The sequence below is a fragment of the Tamandua tetradactyla genome, chromosome 8 (assembly GCF_023851605.1).
Source record: "Tamandua tetradactyla isolate mTamTet1 chromosome 8, mTamTet1.pri, whole genome shotgun sequence".
In the NCBI taxonomy this organism is placed as follows: domain Eukaryota; kingdom Metazoa; phylum Chordata; class Mammalia; order Pilosa; family Myrmecophagidae; genus Tamandua; species Tamandua tetradactyla.
In genome coordinates, this window is record NC_135334.1 from 39,189,213 (window position 1) to 39,209,171 (window position 19,959).

General features: G+C 37.4%; 1 protein-coding gene across 1 annotated transcript; it reads left to right on the forward strand.

Annotated features, from left to right (window-relative positions):
- Positions 1–1,723: 1,723 nt before the first annotated feature.
- On the forward strand, positions 1,724–12,856 carry MMP13 (matrix metallopeptidase 13). The gene is made up of 10 exons (XM_077112048.1): positions 1,724–1,869; positions 1,958–2,199; positions 2,884–3,032; positions 3,211–3,336; positions 5,325–5,486; positions 6,927–7,044; positions 8,212–8,345; positions 9,024–9,183; positions 10,834–10,937; positions 11,564–12,856. Exons 1-10 carry the CDS (start codon positions 1,750–1,752, stop codon positions 11,662–11,664), a joined length of 1,416 nt encoding a protein of 471 aa, XP_076968163.1. The 5' UTR covers positions 1,724–1,749; the 3' UTR covers positions 11,665–12,856.
- Positions 12,857–19,959: the final 7,103 nt, after the last annotated feature.

A 19,959-nucleotide genomic window follows, 5' to 3' on the forward strand; every position in this document is an offset into this window, starting at 1 on the left:
GTCCTTTTGCTTTTGGTACTTGCTAACCTAGATTATAACACTTTACCCACATGTTGTGATACCCTTTCCCTATTTACACTAAATCTGGATTCATGCTCCTTCTCTTTGTCTTGCTACATTCCTGACCTGAGCTTAATTTTCCTTCTGACTCATAATCACTTCAATTCATTTGTATTGTAAGTCATGTAATTTAAGAAGGCCAATAAATCTAAAGACCACGGCCTATATTGCCATACTCATTTATATCTGCAAAGAACCAACGACAATATCTGATTTCAAGGTACTGAAAGTGTGGAGTTTTAAAAGGGATAATAGAGTAGAAACCCCTTGGACATTTCCTGAGTTCTTGGACCAAAGGAACATCTATTGTTTTTATTTAAAAATAAAAATTGAGAAACTTAAACTTCGCATGTGTTTACCTAGAGAGCCTCACTTTCCTGGACCCTCCCAGAGGTGTGAGAACCAAGCACCTCTGTTTTTGAGAAAATATCTGAGAATGGCATGGGATAGAGGGCATATTGGATGGTGATTAAGAATATGGAATCTTGAGTCAGCTGGCCTGGGTTCAAATCTTGGTTTATTACCTATATGGCCTTAAATAAGTTAATAGCAACTCTGTGCCTCAAATTTGGTACTGCAAAATGGAAAATAAGTCTTATGATAGCACTTACTTCATAAGGCTGTTCTTTAAAAAATATTTTAATTGAGATATCTTCACGCACATACAGTCCCTCCAAAGTATACAATCAATGGCTCACAATATCATCACATAGTTGCATACCCATCACCATGATCATTTTTACACTTGTATCTCTCCAGAAAAAGAAATAAAAAGAAAAAAGAAAAAACTCATATATCCCATACCCTCTACCCCTCCTTCTCATTGACCGTTAGTATTTCAATCAACTCAATTTATTCTTTACCTTTTATCCCCCTCCTCCTAGTATCTATTTATTGTCCTTATTTTTTCACTCATTTGTATAAGGCTGTTGTAAGGATTAAATGAGATAATGCCTTATAAACCCAGCATATAATCGTCCCTCTACATGTTAGCCATTATAAGTTGCTGGATTCCTATAGAATTCTTTACTTCTGCCTGGAACCATGGGGAATTTTTGTAGGACTTCATAATAGTTGAGAGGTCAAAACAGTTCAACTTTCAGCCTGAGGACCCAAGCTTGTGGTTGTGCTATAGCACCTCAGAGTCACCAAGCTTGGTTCTAGTCTAATTCCATGGGCCTCAGGCAGACACAATATTTCCCTCTGTGGTTACTTTAGAGAGAAAGCAGAAAGCTCTCTAGCAGAAAGCTAAAACCAGAAGTTTTTAGCAGGACTAAATTTCTCTTCATGGGAGCAAATGCTCCATATTGATATTCTTATTATATGAAAAAATAAAAAGTACCTGCTTCCCTAGAGAAGGGGAAAATTTTTGCCAAGTGAAGTGAAAAATGTACTATTCTCTGCTTCTTCCCACAGTATCCATAAATATGCTGAGGGTATTTATTTTGCCAGATGGGTTTTGAAACTGATGAAACTGGAGATGCCTTCATTTATATTTCCGTCAAGTTCTACCACAAACCAACACTCCTTGGGAGAAAAAAAAAAAAGTCATCATGTAAGCATGTTTACCTTCCAACAGAGTAGGAAGTGGAACCATATCTGTGAGAGATGACTCACTACTGCAGGTCTATAAAAGCACAGGGACTGGGCCACAGGAGCAGCAACAACCTCCAGGCATCACCATTCAAGATGCATCCAGGTGTCCTGGCCGCTCTCCTCTTCTTGAGCTGGGCTCATTGTTGGTCCCTGCCCCTTCCCAATGATGATGATTCTGACAATGTGTCTGAGGAAGACCTCCAATTTGCAGAGGTAGAGTATCTCACGAATCCCAATGGCGTGGGACATTTCATTAATGCTTTTCTTGTTTAAAAGCAGGTTATTTTGGTCTGTTTCCTAGCACTACTTGAAATCATACTACAACCCTCTGAATCTTGCTGGCATCCTTAAGAAAACTGCAACAATCTCTGTGGTTGATCGGCTCCGACAAATGCAGTCTTTCTTCGGCTTAAAGGTGACTGGCAAGCTTGATGACGACACCTTAGATGTCATGAAAAAACCGAGATGTGGGGTTCCGGATGTGGGGGAATACAATGTTTTCCCTCGAACTCTCAAATGGTCCAAACTGAATCTAACCTACAGGTAAACCGTAGGCTTTCCTGCTTTAATATTTATTAGTTTTTTTAAAAATAGTATAAACTGTTTAATTCTATTGTGTTAAATATCTAATATTTAAGTAGACAAATATTTAACTGTAAATTAAATCCAGGAATTACTTTAATACTGTCAATGAGAATGTCTCAGAACATCTTTCACTGTTAACCCAGCATTAGTTTTCGGTGGAAATCTCAAAGTATTTCTTTTAGGAATGAAATAATAGAAGCAAGAGCAGGCTCAAGAAAATTTGCAAATGTAGCACATGAGGAGTATTTATTAAATAGTGCTAAAGATGGAGAGTTTCACACTTTCTAGGAACTTCACAGAGCTATTTCATTTCTTTGACTCTATCAGTGTTAGATTACAAAATAACTTCTATTAAGCAACTGAATACTTTAAATTTAAGATGCCAGATGGTCAGATATTTGGAGATACTCAAACGTTCGATGGAATTCTTCATTTCTTCTGTCTGTATGGCATTAAAATTAATTAATTCTTTGAAGCAGTGGACCTCTAGTGGAACTTTTAAAGAAGCCACTGCATTTTGGGTTAAAAAAACAATATTCCAAAAATAAAAAATAAATTTAAAAAACAATATTCCAAGAACACATATTTTTAAAACAACTTTCACCTTCCAAAAATTTAATTGAAACTTTCTTTATTGAATAGGATTGTGAATTATACCCCAGATATGACTCATTCTGAGGTTGAGAAAGCATTCAGAAAAGCCTTCAAAGTTTGGTCTGATGTGACACCCCTGAATTTTACCAGACTTCACAATGGCACTGCTGATATCATGATTTCTTTTGGAACTAAAGGTAATGAAGCAGAAACAGTTTTTGAAACACATATTTCTTGATCTTTAATTGGTTTCATTTTTTTTAATTCCTTCTTTCAGTCACTTATTACTTTTTGCAGCATTCAACAAAATTCACCAAGCTCCTGTGCTAGGCTTAGAGGGTATAATCAGATTCCTAACTCTTCTTTTCTGTGCAGAGCATGGTGACTTCTACCCATTTGATGGACCCTCTGGTCTGCTGGCCCATGCTTTCCCTCCTGGTCCAAATTATGGAGGCGATGCCCATTTTGATGATGATGAAACCTGGACAAGTAGTTCCAAAGGTAATATTTCTTAGAAAGCTATAAGATTGAGAGGGAACCCTCTGCTAAGAAATTAAGAAATATACAAGTGAATTACATTTGGTTACATTTTCTAAAAAATCAAATGTTTATATCTCATACTTGCTAATGACACTATATGTGGCTTTCTATAAACCAATGTGAAACATGCAAAATGAGCAAAAATCTACTTAATTTAGCATTGTCACTTGAGAACTACTAACTAATTTCAAAGCAAAACCACAATATCTTTTCTGTCAATCAAGGTTATGCTACTCTGCATTACCTTTTGGCATGTTGAAGAAGTAAAGTTTAATACAAATCTGTATTTAAGGCTATTACGTTTGGATCTGTAGGTCATAGATGAATTGGGTGTGGGTTGAAATTTTTTTTCCTTGATAGAAATAACAATGACACAAGTCTACTCAATTTCTGATTCCTACTATATGAGTTACATACTTCAGGCATATCTATATTACTCATTTTATAAATAGCAGTCTAAGAAATATAGACAGTCTGACTCCAAGCAGTATGATGAAGACCAGATGCAGGTTATATTTACAAGAGCAAAATGGGATTGAATGCTTTATGAATTCAGTTAGTAATTGAATCTTCAAGGCTCAAAAGAATTGGGAATATTAATTAAAGAAGAAATGCCAAATATTTTGTTCAAATAGAACTTAACTTTGGAGTTATACTAACCCTTAGTTGTGACAAGTAGAAGTAGTCTTCATAGACAGCTGTTTTTCATAATTCATTTAAATAAAAAACAGTTATTTTTCCCAAGAGTAAAACTGGACCTTGTATGATCAGTGCCTCAATTTTTGAGTTGATTATGTCTTTGAAGGGAGCCATGAGCAGTTTTACATATTTATGTTCTGATTGAATTACAGAAAAGGATGGTTTTAGAAAGAAAGGAGAACTTCTAATATTGTTAAGATGCAGTCACAGTAAGCCTAAATTTTAGATTCCTGCATAAACTCTGGGTTTAAAATATTTAGTTTAAATGAATGAAAACATCGACAAATCAATCTGGATTAATTTTTTCAGTGGAAGGCCAAGGATAATGTCCATTGCTAGGCATTTCAATGACAAATTACTTTTCACTCAGGTTACGTACACTTTGTGCTTATTTTCAGCACCCTTTAGTAAATTGGTTATGTTTCTTAATATACAGGCTATGATGACAAATGTTATTTGAGGTCAAATGGCAACCACTGGTTCCAGCTTTGATGTGTTCTAAGAAGAACTAATAACAATTGCTATTGTTTTACTCACATTATTTTTCTTTTGATCTTTTATTTTCTCTTTTTTCCCATTTAAAATACCAGTATTAGGAGGCTCAAAAATTAACAGAAAGAATGATTGGAGGAAACGGTGGAAATGCTATGTCAGTATTTTTCTATGCTAGAGGAAAGTTGGCCAATCATGTCCAGAATTTCTGTTTCTCTAGATTCTAGACTCTAGAGAAATTCTGGAAAGAATGAGCAGGATGGAATTCATATCTAAGTCTATTCCCAGAGACTTTCTTTAGTGCATCCTCCATACTTGGTCATCATCCCTTTGGATGCTGCCTCCTGTTCAGATGATGCCCTAGGCAGCACCCTAGCTATGTACCACACTATGTGACCTTCTCACTCCTCATTTAAGGTCATCACCATCTCCCCTCCTCACCTGGCCTTGAGAAGACAAAAAAATCAGGTTTATTAATGTCTTCACAGTAAGTCCATATGACTTTCTAATTGTTTGAGAGCAATCTGTTGACATCCTAAATGTATAGGCAGTTATAATCAAAGAGCACACTCAATTAACTACCAGGATTTAAATTTTCCTTTAAGCAACTAAACATTTTTTTTAATATGTAAGGAATAAAATGAATTACAGTGTCAAGAAAGAGAAAAGGTGACATACCAAAATAATAAAGAAAACAATCTTCATTAATTGGTAATTGGAGTACATTATTTTCTCGTGATTTCTTTATTTCCTTACAGGCTACAACCTGTTTCTTGTTGCTGCCCATGAGTTTGGCCACTCTTTAGGTCTCGACCACTCCAAGGACCCAGGGGCGCTCATGTTTCCCATCTACACCTACACTGGCAAGAGCCATTTCATGCTGCCAGATGATGACGTACAGGGGATCCAGTCTCTCTACGGTAACTCATAATTTGTTCTTTTAAAAGCAGAATAGAGACCTCCATTTATTGTCAAAATGACTAATGAATTTGCCGCTGTCAATACTGCTGTCCTGGTTTTATTATTAAAAGCTGGGAAAACAATATCCTTTTTTCCTTTCTATATCAATCTGCTGAAGTAGAAAATATTCCATTCTCCAAATTTTTTGCAGAATATAATTCCTTGTATTTGTATATTATCCATTGCAAAGTACATTTGATACTCTCAAAACACCTTTGAGATAAGAAAGGAAACTATTTTATTCTTCACTTAACCAATGAAGAAACTAAGATTAGGAAAGTTTTAATAGTGTTCCTATAGTCACACAACTGATGGTAAAAATGAGATCTTCACCAGCTTCTATAAATTCTGGTTATCCCTTCAACCACTCCAATTTACCACAGTCAAAACTGCTCAAGTGACCTGTGGTGGTTTTTAATCAGAATTTACAGTGACCAGAACATTTTTTCCCAAAATTTCAATAATATTCTAAAATAAATTTCTACCCAAACAACCAAGATTATCTGCCATGAATAGAGCTACAGCTGCAATGCACAGTTCATTAATGTCAACACTGCTGGAGCATGTAAATCAGAAAACATGCTCATGCCTCTCCAACCCATTATTTCTTCACTATAGCATCTGGTATGGGTGGCTGCATGAATTTGAGGATGGCAGAGGGAATTTGCCAATTTATTTCACAATTCACATTATTTCCACGATATTGTGACTGAGCGACTGAAGATAAAACTAATATGAATTAAACAGAGAAAAGACAATGTAGGATTATTATTGGACACTGCACCCCATCTGCACTTATGTGAACTAGGGGAAAACTTACAAACATGTGACAATTCACATGACAGTTGCTGAAGGCCCAGCTGGTTACTGAGAGACAGCGGGCACTGTGGCAAGTCGGTGAGTGGCATTAGCAGGTGGTGACAGGTTATAAAATGGGCAGGCGAAGGGACAGAGGTGAGGGCTCCTGCAGGAGCGATGGGCCTTCCAGAACGGCTTGAAGGAGAATGTATTTCTCAAGAGGAGTCTCTTAACAGGTTATGCCAAGCATGGGGAGACTTACTCAATGCCTTTTGCTCTCCACTCCCACCCTCTGTGTTTCTGTCATTCCCCTCAGAAAACCTGACTTTGTAGCTAAAATGAATCTAAAGGATGAAAGGAGAAGCGGACATCCAACCTGCCAGAACTTGGTAACTCTAGAGTGAGGAAGGATGTAGGATGAGAAGGTATCTTATGTTCCTTATATAGGAGTCTCGGGATTTACTGCCTTCCCTGGAAGGAACCTTCGCCTCCTCTCCTAAGACGGTTGGCTTGTTGGGCTGGTGAGCCTCAGTAACTTCTCATCCTACGTCTTTCCTCCAGAGTCACTTCAGTAACTTCTTCCACTCATTTCATGGCTGCAGGTGCAGGAGACGAGGATCCCAACCCTAAACACCCCAAAACTCCAGATAAATGTGATCCTTCCTTATCCCTTGATGCCATTACCAGTCTCCGAGGAGAAACAGTGGTCTTTAAAGACAGGTACGCTTTGGATTCTTTCATCAAACAGGCATGTTAAGAACATTTGTGAAGCCGTGTCTGGAAATTGCCAAAACAGCTGGTCAAACTGCCAAAGGTGAAGTTAACAGTGAAAATAATAGGCCTTTGGAGAGTTCATTTACATATTTCAGACCAGTAAATGAATGATGGAGGAATGTTTTCCTTCACAGTGGATAATCATGGGCTTGTGCATTTTAAAAAAAATATCTTTGGTTGTAGCCTTTCCTTAAAAATATAACCAAGTATTTATGCATTATTTTTCTGTACATTTACAATTTCTATAAGAAAAAAAGATGAAGTAAATCTAGAAATCTAAATAATGTATAAGACAGATAAGTATTGAAAGTAATTACCATTTCGGTAGACTGTTACTCATAATGTCCACATGAATTCCCTTTTGGTATGCAAAAATTTGGTTTTAGATACATAGGGAATGGGTGAGGTGATGCTTTTGTAAACCTAAACCTTTAGATAATAAAAAATGTAATATTACTTTTTAATTCCTACATTGTTCTTATATGCTTACTCATTTGTTCATTCATTCATCAATTATGTAGTCTCTCATCTGTGATACATAACACTCCCATCTCCTCTATTATAGGTCTAATTATGCTGTATTCCAGATGTTCTCTCAAAGATCAGTTTCTAGAGGCCAGGAGACCAGGGAAGACCTTGTTTGTGCAACTCATATTCTATTTCCAAAGCCCAATAATGAGCCTGGCACATCGTATTCACTACTGCCCTTAGCCAGCTGCCTTATATAAGATGGGCAAAATGGAACAAAGCAAATGCTCACCCCACCAAAGATTTGTAGCCTTCACAAAGGCTCTGTGAGATTTTAACCTTTAAAGTTCGGATAGCAACGACTTATAACTGGCCCTTAGAGGGAAAGGAACTAATTTTCCATTTCATAGATGATAGGGAATGGGTATGTCTAACTTCCTCGGAGGTGATGTGGAGAAAGATGGCTCGAGGCATGGAAATATGCCACATAAAAAAGAAGGACAGGGTGGTGTAACAGTGGCACAGTGGCAGAATTCTCGCCTGCCATGCCAGAGACCCGAGTTCGATTCTCGGAGCCTGCCCATGCCAAAAAAAAAGAGAATATTTTTACTTTCCATAAATCCTGTATTTTTACTTTTGTGCTAGATTCTTCTGGCGCCTGCACCCTCAACAGGTTGAACCGGAGCTGTTTTTAACAAAATCATTTTGGCCAGAACTTCCCAACCGTATCGATGCTGCTTACGAACATCCCTCTCGTGACCTTATCTTCATCTTTAGAGGTAAGCCTTCCACAGTGAGGCTTCCTGCTCTCCAGGGCAGGCAGTGATGAACCTGATGCTACCAAAAGACTTAGGAAAATGACCACTACTAAAAATATAGCTAAATTAAGAACCAAGGAGAAATGAAACCATTCTACCAAATGCCTCCCAAATCTGACATATATTTTAAAATTCTATTTGTTCCCTTAAACTTAAAATCATAGATGATTCCCAAATTGCCACTTCATCTTCATGAGTATGATTTATAATGACTACTTAACATGCTATTGATGATTAAGTTGTTCTTATTGTCTGACTACTACTAAACTGAGGTTACTTTTCAGAGAAAGACATACATTTCTAGCTGGTGTACAATTTGAGTTTTCAATCTAATTTACTGTTCCTCCTGTGCTGTTTATTCATGCAGAAATTTTAATGTATTTTTCTATCCTGCTCCAAACTTAATACTCAGAGATAATAAACTTCAAAATTAATTATAATATTTGACTAATTGTACTCAAAATTAGGATATCAGGATTTTAAAGGGATTTAAACTGCTGAAAGAATGTTCATTTTTCTATGTTTATAAGCATGATGACCACAACATTTTATTTCTAATTGTATAAATGAGTCTTTCTTTGTTGAAGTAAATATCTACACATGTGAGTCCTAATAAAATTGTTCTTTCATTTATTCTAGGCAGAAAATTTTGGGCTCTTAATGGCTATGACATTCTAGAAGGCTATCCCCAAAAAATATCTGAACTGGGATTTCCAAAAGAGGTTAAAAAGATAAGTGCAGCTGTCCACTTTGAAGATACAGGCAAGACTCTATTCTTCTCAGGAAACCAGGTGTGGAGGTATGGAGACCATATTTGTTGACGCATGTTGCATCATGGAGGCAAAGTGAATACCTACCAACTCTCCCTGCTATAAATTATTATCTTGTGCATTGTTTAAAAATGTCAAGTCAGTTATTCATTTCTGTTCCATGTTAGCTCCTTCAGGCAGCCCAGGCAGGTATTTAAATGTCTCAAGTCCTCTTAATCACACACACACACACACACACACACACACACACACACACACCGCTCACCTCTTCTCAGCCACTCTTCTTTCTTTGCCATTTGTTGTGATTCAACCATGGTAAAACCATCTCTTTTACTTTGGCATATTCATTCCTTCTAATCTTTTTCCTGGATTCTCATCCTTGTCATCCTTCCCTAATTCACACATGGCCACATCTTTTGTGAAGTCTGCCCAGTTCTGAAGGGCAAATGGTACTGGAATATTCAAAACAAAAATACAAAAAAAAAAAAAGTATAGATTAAAACAGCATTGACGTTCGCAACATTTAGGGGCCTGGTTGCATGTACATATTTGGGGATGGGAATATCTCATAGTTAACCTAACACTCAAAATATCTGAAATGGAAGCTTTACCTCAACTCTACAAACATGCGTGTGCACGCGCACACACACGCACATACATGCATATTCCTGACTATCATCTTTGCCTTATGATGCCTTTGTTACTGATAATGACATTCATGACTCCAAAAATTACTACCAAATTCTTCAAGTCTCTACACCTCTATGTGAAGTCTATGGTTCAGCCAAGATATTTGCTTAAAATATCTCAAATATGTGGTGCTTTTAAATCACCCCTTATACAATACTCTTTGCTTAGAAGATCTTTTCCACCATTTTCCCCTCTTGCAATTCTATCCATTGTTTAAAATCCATTTGAAATACTATTTCTGCAAAGTCTTTTCTGATCACCCCATCCACAGATTATCTCCCATCCCCTATATTCCTGTGACATTCCTCATTAGCTCTCTTTTGATGCTTAGCTTCTATTGCCTGGTGTAGTTTTTATGTACATACATGCCTTAGCATTCTTGACAGTTCAGTAGTTCTTATCTTTTACATACTGGAACATACCTCAAGAATATAAAATACTTTCATCAGGAATATAGCATATTATAGGTGCCTACTCTCCTAGGTTATCCCAGAATGGGTTTGGCTGACCAGAGTGCTAGAGTGGGAGAAGGAAGAGAAGTATGGACTATGTAGTTTAGGAAACCTATGCTCTCTTTTCTGTCTTTAATTCAATGTACTTTAGGATAATCTTTAAGTGCATAAATGAAACCTTATATATTTTGCATCCATTATTGTGCTTAGCAAGTTGCTTATACATAGTGAGTGATCAATAGATAATTGTTCAGTGAATAAACATATAGTTGTTTCATTCTGAGACCACTTTCTCAGTGGCATGCCTCTATAATTGACACATAATTGTGAAAAGGAAATGAACTTGTAACTAACTTTGCAAAGATGGCCTTGAGACAACTCAACAAATACTTACCAAGCATCAACTATTTAATTGTAATTCATATCTTTAAAGAGATGTCATACTTTTTAATGGTCTTACAGTCTTAAAACTCTTGTCAACTTTGAGAAATGCCATTATATTCATTGTATTTATAGTTTCTTTTTCTCATTCAATAGCTATGATGATACCAATCACATTATGGATAAAGATTACCCCAGACTAATAGAAGAGGACTTCCCAGGAATTGGTGATATAGTGGATGCTGTCTATGAGAAAAATGGTAACTAGTTTCATTGCATTGACCTTAAAGGAGGGCATTGTATAAAGAATTTTAGCACACGACTTAGATGCACTAATAAATGTATGACACTTAAGGAACTAATAACTTTTGCATGATTACTTAACTAGACAATACACAAAAACTAACATGCTTAGGATAAATGAGAATTTTACTTAATGATTGCTAATTGTATCACTGAAAGAACGCCAACACTTAAACACTACTTTAAATTATGTTTAAAGATAATAAGATGCAAAGAGAAATGACAGAACTACAATTGAATGTGGAGTGGGGATTGGTTTATATGTGAAAACATATAACTGTCATGACCATATAATAATGATTCTTTTCTTTATGAAAAGAGAAATTATCCTTAACCTTCAACAGAATACACTAACATCAGTAATTCAAGCATCAATACTAGAACTCATGGCAAGATAACAGGTTGTTCTAGGTGACAATTTAAGAGAGCTGGGAACTTTTATATCTTTCTTTTTAAAATGATAAGTAATACCTCGAAGTATTAGGAAGGCTTAAAAAAGACAAAGTTTGGAAAGTTAGTATTATCTGAAATAAACCTTAATATTTTCAAACTCTGAAATGTCCTTTATGCTCTTTTTTCCTAGGTTACATCTATTTTTTCAGTGGACCCATACAGTTTGAATACAGCATCTGGAGTAAACGTATAGTTCGTGTCATGACAACAAATTCCCTATTGTGGTGTTAAGTGTCCTTCACATTTTATTTAAATCCTGGAGAGCATTTGGGAAAATACTTGCCGAGGTTTGGGGGGAAGGGGGCACATATCAGGGCAAAGCTTGGTTCTGTGAACAGGCGTCAGTAAGTTATCTTTGAATATGCAGTATCTATATAGTTGTGCGTGGCTGGAACCACATTCAAGAATTTTTAAATAACGCAATCAATATCTCCAAGGATCAGCTGATTCTTGTGTGCTATACAGAAGTGACAGCTGACAATATTTCCCACACCAAAAATGGGACATGTGGCCTATCAAAAAGAGTTAAGATAATTTTTGAATATATTTCTAGGGGAACTTTGCAAAGGCATAAAAGTAAATCATATTTATATAATGATCAGATCATCTTCACTTAAAAAGTCTAAAATAGTATGAAAATGGAATTTGTAGGAGCCTATGATAGCCATATATGAAAGAAGGTAAACTAAAGGTAAATGTCTGTAATAAAGACATTGCAAGTACCTTTCCAAAGAAATAAATCATTTTGGTCTTGCATCAGAAATATTTGGATGATAATATATCTCAATAAAATTGCATAAAAAGAGAATACTTGGATGTTCATGCCACTGTCCACACAAACACTCAAGGAAATATCAACGTTACTAAGGATAGAAAAGCAAGTCTATTGCTAAGGACAGTAGACTTGGCTTTTTAATTCTGTTTAATTTTCACTTTTGATAGACTCAAGGGTTGCTCTTAAATAAGACAAGTACCTTTTTGTATATTTATAGAAGATAAAGGAAGACAATCTCTCTTATTATGAAAATATTTCCAGCCTTTTGATAGTCACAAAGTAAATCATTAAAATTGTGATAAAAACTAATCTAAGGCCACAGCATCACCTTTTTCTTTTTTTGTAAATCATTTGGTTATTTAAAAGACTAAAGTAGCATTTTGACCCTATTTTATCTAGATAAATGTTTTAATTGTCTTGTTTACTGTGGATATATAAAATATTTTTTGAATAAAATATATCATAAATTAGAAGAATATCTGTTAAACAGAGACATCCAAAATGAAGATACCAGTTTACTGGATTGTGAGCCCCTTGAGGGTATAGGGCTGTGTGTAGGTAGTTTTTTTCTCTCTGACTTTTCGTGCACTTTTTATATTTGCAGAATGTATCAGCAAGTGTTTATATTGTTTATAATAAAAAGTTACTTTCAACAGACATTGTTATAATGTCTATTTTGTCTTAAAGTATAACTTTGAGCTTTCCCTCACACAAAGTCATTTAAATTTTTCCTTTTTCTTGCCAATATCTCCTGGTGAATGTAGTTCACTCATTGTTTCTCTTTTTTTTAAGAAGAGTAAATAAAAAATAAGGAATGGGAAGTTAAGCTTGAAATGTTCAGGGTTCCTGTTTGGAACAATGGAAAAGGTTTTTGGTAATGGAAAGTGGTGATGGCAGTACAACATTATGAATGTAATTAACAGCACTGAAGAACATACCTGAATGTGGTTGAAAGGGGAAATTGAAGGTGGAGTGGGGATTGATTTATATGTGAAAGCATATAACTGTCATGACCATATAATAATGATTCTTTTCTTGATGAAAAGAAAAATTATCCCTAACCTACAACAGAATACACTGTGGTAATATGGTTATAGAATAAAAATTATAAAAAATATCCATGGAGAAAATTTAGAATTATTATATTTTATGATTATTATTGTATTAGCAAAATTCATGATAGTGTTTGGTCACCTCATAATGATGAACCCTTCTTCATGGGCCTGCTTCACTCGATTCAGCCTGTACACTCCTCACACTCTTCCCTGCTGAGAGTATTTTTGGCAAAGAAGTGGAAAGAGCAATACAGCTGGAGTTAGGAAAACTGAGTTCTAATCATATAGATAGGTATATCATATATCATATTAGCCCTCGAAAAAAGACAGCTACCATGCCTATTTTACAAAATTAAGACTAGGTTACTGAAAATACCTTGATTTTAAGGATTCAACATATGGCTGTGACATAACAATAGCCCCACTAGGTGGCGCCAGGAATGCCCTTTTTAAAATGTCGAAATGTTCAGATCATTTGAATAAAGTCACAAAATTAGCGCTTTGTTCTTTCATGTAGACAGGAAGAACTTGGCCAAATCGCTGATTGTTCAATTCCTGATTCTAATGCCGCTGACTCTCAAGTAAGGTTTAACTTAGAAGGAATTTAAGAACAGCTTGTGTCCCTGTCAATTACATCATCAACTCTAAAGCCTCCTTTCGAGTCAGGAGGGTACGTTGTCCTGCCGAGCCGCCAAGACCTGCGGCATGCCCCGTGGAGCTGGGGTTTGTGAGTCACCACAGGTCTCTGGGTGACAGACTCCTGTGTAAATCTCAAAATGCACACTGTACACAGCAAACAAAAACAGCATTCCAAAGTGAAACCACATTAGCACTGTTCTGGCAGCAAGAGACAAGAAAACCTCAAACCATTAGGCTTGAAAAATCATGTTTTCCAAATAAAAAATAGGTAATTGCTTCTTACCTGGGAATGAGGTCAAGTTTTTTAAGATTTTCAAAGTTCCTTTCTCACATGGCTCAGTTTTTCTAATTTTTGGACTGTCCTAACTGCCTGATATTCTAGAATGTGTGAAATACTAATTTAGAATTTCTTGGTTTTGTCCTACCTCACCACTCACAGAGCACTCAAATTAAACTGCAGCTAGCAAATGAGGTAGGGTTAGCTGGCTGAGCAAAAGGGCAAATTTCCAGAAATGGTCAGGCCTCAAGGAGAAAGATCTCTCTGAAAAGAATAGCAATAAACAGCACGTGGGGGCCAAAGGAACCTCACCTGAGTGAGTCATCTATGCTCAAGCAACAACAGAAGGAGGGAAAAAGAAAGAGTAGTAAAATAGTTGATAAAAATTATAAAAGGAATGGAAATCTATAAAAACAGGCTGTCCCACATTGCTGGGGACCTCTAGCCTCTCCCCTCTCTTTTCTTGCAAGAGTGCCCCCATGACTTCTGGGCCAAGATGGCAATTTAGTGAGGAGTGGGATTTAGTTCGTCCTCCAGAGCAACTAGTAAATAGCCAGGAACAGTACAGAACACATGCTGGGGCCACGTCAGTGACTGGACACACAGCGTTCCCCAGTCTAGACCAGCTGGACCAGCTGTGAGCCCACCCAGAACTGTGAATTCCCCAAACCGTGGCAGCCAGAACCCCTCCCGGACAGGTTGCTTCCCATAGAGGAAAGGAAAGAGACTTACCAGCAGCATGGGCTGAGCACAACCAAGTTCCAATTGTGGAATTAATTAATAAATTCTGACTACTAAAAATAGGCCCCCAGCTCAACTGAACCTTGAGTAGAAGCTGTGGTTGCTGGTTTTTGCCCTTGCACAGAGTGGGCAGGGGTGATGGAAAAAAAAGAACAGAGGTTTTTTTGGATCAGACAGCACATAATGCTTGAAAGCGTCTGGGCCCTGGAGGAAAGGAGGGGCACGTAGGACCTGGAGATACAAAGAGTGACATACCAACTTAGGCTCTTCATTGGTAAACCCAAGGGACAGGGGTCCTGCTCTGAAAAGGATTTTCTTTTTCTTTTCTTTTTTGTGGCTCTATTTCTGCAGTTTGGCTGCTCTTTGGATGCCACTGCAAGGCTTCTCAGGCTCCAACTGCTCCGAGTTAGGGTGGAATTAAGCTTGTTTGAGAGTTTGTCTGGAGCCTGTGCCTTCCCCAGGAGAGGAGTGGCGCCCAGCTCAGGTGGAATTCCTCCCTCAAGAAATTCAGACCCCAGGATTTGGAAAAGTGAAGCAATTAGAGCCAGCATACAACCTCTCCTCTGTCTCAACTACATCCCCATCAGGGAGAATTGGCTGAAGTTAAAGGTTCCACATCACCTTATGCTGGTGGGACGCGCAGGCAGACAAGTACCACATATCAGGCAGGATAGGAAAAACACAGAGTCCAGAGGCTTCATAGGAAAGTTTTTCAAACTGACTCAGGTGACTCTTTCCTCCTGACAAGAGGCCAGTTTGGTCTGGGAAAGTCTAGCTGGGGTCTATAATAACAAAGTAGACCCTCCTAAGGGGGTGGGGAGAAGGCACCACACAGGCAGGGCAAGAAACAAGAAAACAAGAACTGAAAAATTCTGATCTGTTAAACAAAACCTAAGCTTAAGGTCTAGAATAAGCTGAACTGAATGTCAAACAACAAACAGACAACAAAGTCATCTAGCAAGAAAATTCTAGCTAAAAAAAGTGAAAAAAAATCTCCAGAATAAACTAACTATGGAAATTAAATGCCTATATATCAGCAAAAAAAATAATGAATCATAGTAGGAAAATTGAAGATATGGCCCACTCAAAAGAACAGACCAACAATCCAAATGAGATACAGGAATTGAAACAATTCAGAATGTTTGAACAGACATGGAAAGCCTCATCAAAAATCAAAATCAGTGAATTGAGGGAGGATATAAAGAAGGCAAAGAATGAACAGAAAGAAGAAATTGAAAGTCTGAAAAAAACAAATCACAGGACTTATGGGAATGAGAGGCAGAGTAGAAGAGATGAAAAAAACGATGGAAACCTACAATGTTTTATTTTGAGAGGCAGAAGATAGGATTAGTGAACTGGAGGATGGGACATCTGAAATCAACAAGCAAAAGAAAATATAGGGCAAAGAATGCTAAAATATGAGCAGGGACTCAGGGAACTGAATGATAACATGAAGCACACAAATAAATGTGTTGTAGGTATCCCAGAAAGAGAAGATAAGGGAAAAGGAGAAAAGCTGATGGAGGAAATTATCACTGAAAATTTCCCAACTCTTATGAAAGACTTAAAATTACAGATTCAAGAAGTGCAGTGTACCCCAATCAGAATAGTTCCAAATAGACATACTCCAGGTCACTTACTAATCAGAATGTCAGACATCAAAGAAAAAGAAAGAATCATGAAAGCAGCTAGAGAAAAGCAATCCATCACATATAAGGGAAGTCCAATAAGACAGTGTGTATATTTCTCAGCAGAAACCATGGAGGTGAGAAGAGAGTGGCATGATATATTTAAGTTACTAAAAGAGAAAAACTGCCAGCCAAGTATTCTATATCCAGCAAAATTGTCCTTCAAAAATGTAGGGGGGCGGGCCGCGGTGGCTCAGCGGGCAAGAGTGCTTGCCTGCCGTGCCGGAGGACCCCGGTTCGATTCCCGGCCCCAGCCCATGTAAAAAACAAACAAACAAACAAAATATAATAAAACAAGAAAATGTTTAAAAATGTTTCCCTTTCTTCCTCCCTTCCTTCCTTCCATCCTTCCTTCCTTCTCTGTCTTTCCTTCCCTTCCTCCCAAAAAAAAAAAAAAAAAAAAAAAAAAAAAAAATGTAGGGGATATTGAAACATTTTCAGACAAAAAAATCACTGAGAGAATTTGTGACCAAGAGACTGGCTCTGCAGGAAATAGTAAAGGGAGCACTAGAGACAGATAGGAAAAGACAGGAGAGAGATGTGTGGAGACGAGTGTAGGAATGAAGACTATTAGTAAAGGTAAAAAGAAGAAAAATTAGATATGATATATAAAATCTAAAAGTCAAAATGGTAGAAGAAAGTACTGCCCTTACAGTAATAACACTAAATGTTAATCATTAAACTTCCTAATCAAAAGACATAAGCTGGCAGAATGGATTAAAAAAATGGGACCCATCTACATACTGTTCACAGGAGACACTCTTAGACCCAAGTATAAACATAGGTTGAAAGTGAAAGGTTGGGAAAAGATATTTCATGCAAACAACAATAAGAAAGCAGCCAGAGTAGCTATATTAATATCAACAAATTAGACTTCAAATGTAAAACAATTAAAAGAGACAAAGAAGGACACTATGTATAAATAAAAGGAACAATTCAACAAGAATTCAGAAATATTTATACACCAAGCCAGAGTGCTCCAAAATACATGAGACAAACACTGAAAAGAGAAATAGATACATCTACCGTAATAGTTGGGGACTTCAATTCCCCACTCATCAAAGGACAGAACATCTAGACAGAGGATCAATAAAGAAACAGAGAATTTGAATAATACAATAAATGAGCAAGACTTAACAGGTATTTATAGAACATTGCACCCCACAATGTCAGGATATACCTTTTCTCAAGTGCTCATGGATCATTCTCAAGAATAGACCATATGCTGGGTCACAAAGCAAATCTCAATAAATTTAAAAAGATTGAAATCATAAAGCACTTTCTCAGATCATAAAGGAATGAAGTTGGAAATCAATAATAGGCAAAGTGCCGGAAAATTCACAAATATATGGAGGCTCAACAACACACTCTTAAACAACCAGTGGGTCAAGGAAGAAATTACAAGAGAAATCAGTAAATATCTCAAGGCAAATGAAAATGAAAACACAACATATCAAAACTTATGGGATGCAGCAAGGCAGTACTAAGAGGGAAATTTATTGCCCTAAATGCCTGTATCAAAAATGAAGAAACAGCAAAAATTGAGGAATTAACTGTCCACTTGGGAGAACTAGAGAAAGAATAGCAAAATAACCCCAAAGCAAGCAAAAGGAAAGAAATAATGAAGATTAGAGCAGAAATAAATGAAATTGAGAACATGAAAATAATTGAGAAAATCAACAAAACCAGAAGTTGGTTCTATGAGAAAGCCAATAAGATTAATGGACCCTCAGTGAGATTGACAAAAAGAAGAAGAGAGAGGATGCAAATAAATAAAATCAGAAATGAAAGGGGAGACATAACCACAGAGCACACAGAAATAAAGGAGGTAATTAGAGGATACTATGAACAATTTTATGATAATAAACTAGACAATACAGATGAAATGGACAACTTCTGAGATAGGCATGAACAACCAACATTGATTCTAGAAGAAATAGATGACCTCAACAGACCAATCACAAGAAAAGAAATTGAATCAGTCATTAAGAAGCTCCCCAAAAAGAAAAGTCCAGGACCAGATGGCTTCACATGTGAATTCTACCAAACATTCCAGAAAGAATTAGTAGCAATCCTGCTCAAACTCTTCAAAAAAATTGAAGAGGAGGGAAAGCTACCTAACTCATCTATGAAGCCAACATCACCCTCATACCAAAGCCAAAGATACTACTGAAAGAGAAAATTACAGACCAATCTCTCTAATGAATATTGATGGAAAAAATCTTCAACAAAATTCTTGCAAATCAAATCCAGCACCACATAAAAAGAATTATACATCATGACCAAGTAGAATTCATCCCAGGTATGCAAGGATGGTTCAACTAAGAAAATCAATTAATGTAATACACCATATCAACAAATCAAAGCAGAAGAACCACAGAATCATCTTGATTGATGCAGAAAAGGCCTTTGACAAAATTCAACATCCTTTCTTGTTGAAAACACTTCAAAGTATAGGAATAGAAGGGGACTTACTCAACAGGATAAAGGGAATATATGAAATGTCCACAGCTAACATCATCCTCAATGGAGAAAAACTGAAAACTTTCCCCCTAAGATCAGGAACAAGACAAGGATGTCCACTATCACCATTGTTATTCAACATTGTGTTGGAAGTTCTAGCCAGAGCAATTAGACAAGAAAAAGAAATACAAGGCGGACTTCCGGAGAAGATGGCCGCTTAGTAAGATGCGCGGGTCTTAGTTCCTCCTCCAGAACAGCAACTAAAGAAACAGAAACAATACGAAACAGCTCCCGGAGCCACGACAGAGACCAAAAAGACAGCGTACCCCATTCTGGAATGGCTGAACGGGCAGGGAGAATCCGCTGCGGTGAGATACCCAAGGGGCGCGTGTTTTCCCGGCTGGGGCGGCTGGCGACTGGGGTCCCCTCCATGCACGTGGCTCCCCGGTCTGACTGGGAACATTGGATAGCGGGGCCCTCCCACCACGCTTGGCATCTCGGGCCAGCTGGGCAATTTGGACCGGCACTCCCCCAAGCCGCGGCGGCCGGCGACCCCCCCTCCACGCGCAGTTTCCCGGGCCGACTGCGAGATTCAGATTGGCAAGTTAAAGGAGCCACAGCATCTTTTACTGGTGGGACCCACAGACAGACGAGCGCCACGAGTGCCACCTACTGGGCAGGAAAAGAAAAACAGAGCCCAGAGATTTCACAGAAAAACCTTTCAACCAGCCGGGTCCCACACCCAGGGAAATCTGATCAAATGCCCAGACACCAGCAGAAAATAATGGATGACGCTTGGAAAATTGAAGATATGGCCCAGTCAAAGGAACAAACCAATAGTTCAAATGAGATACAGGAGCTGAGACAACTAATGCTGAATATACGAAC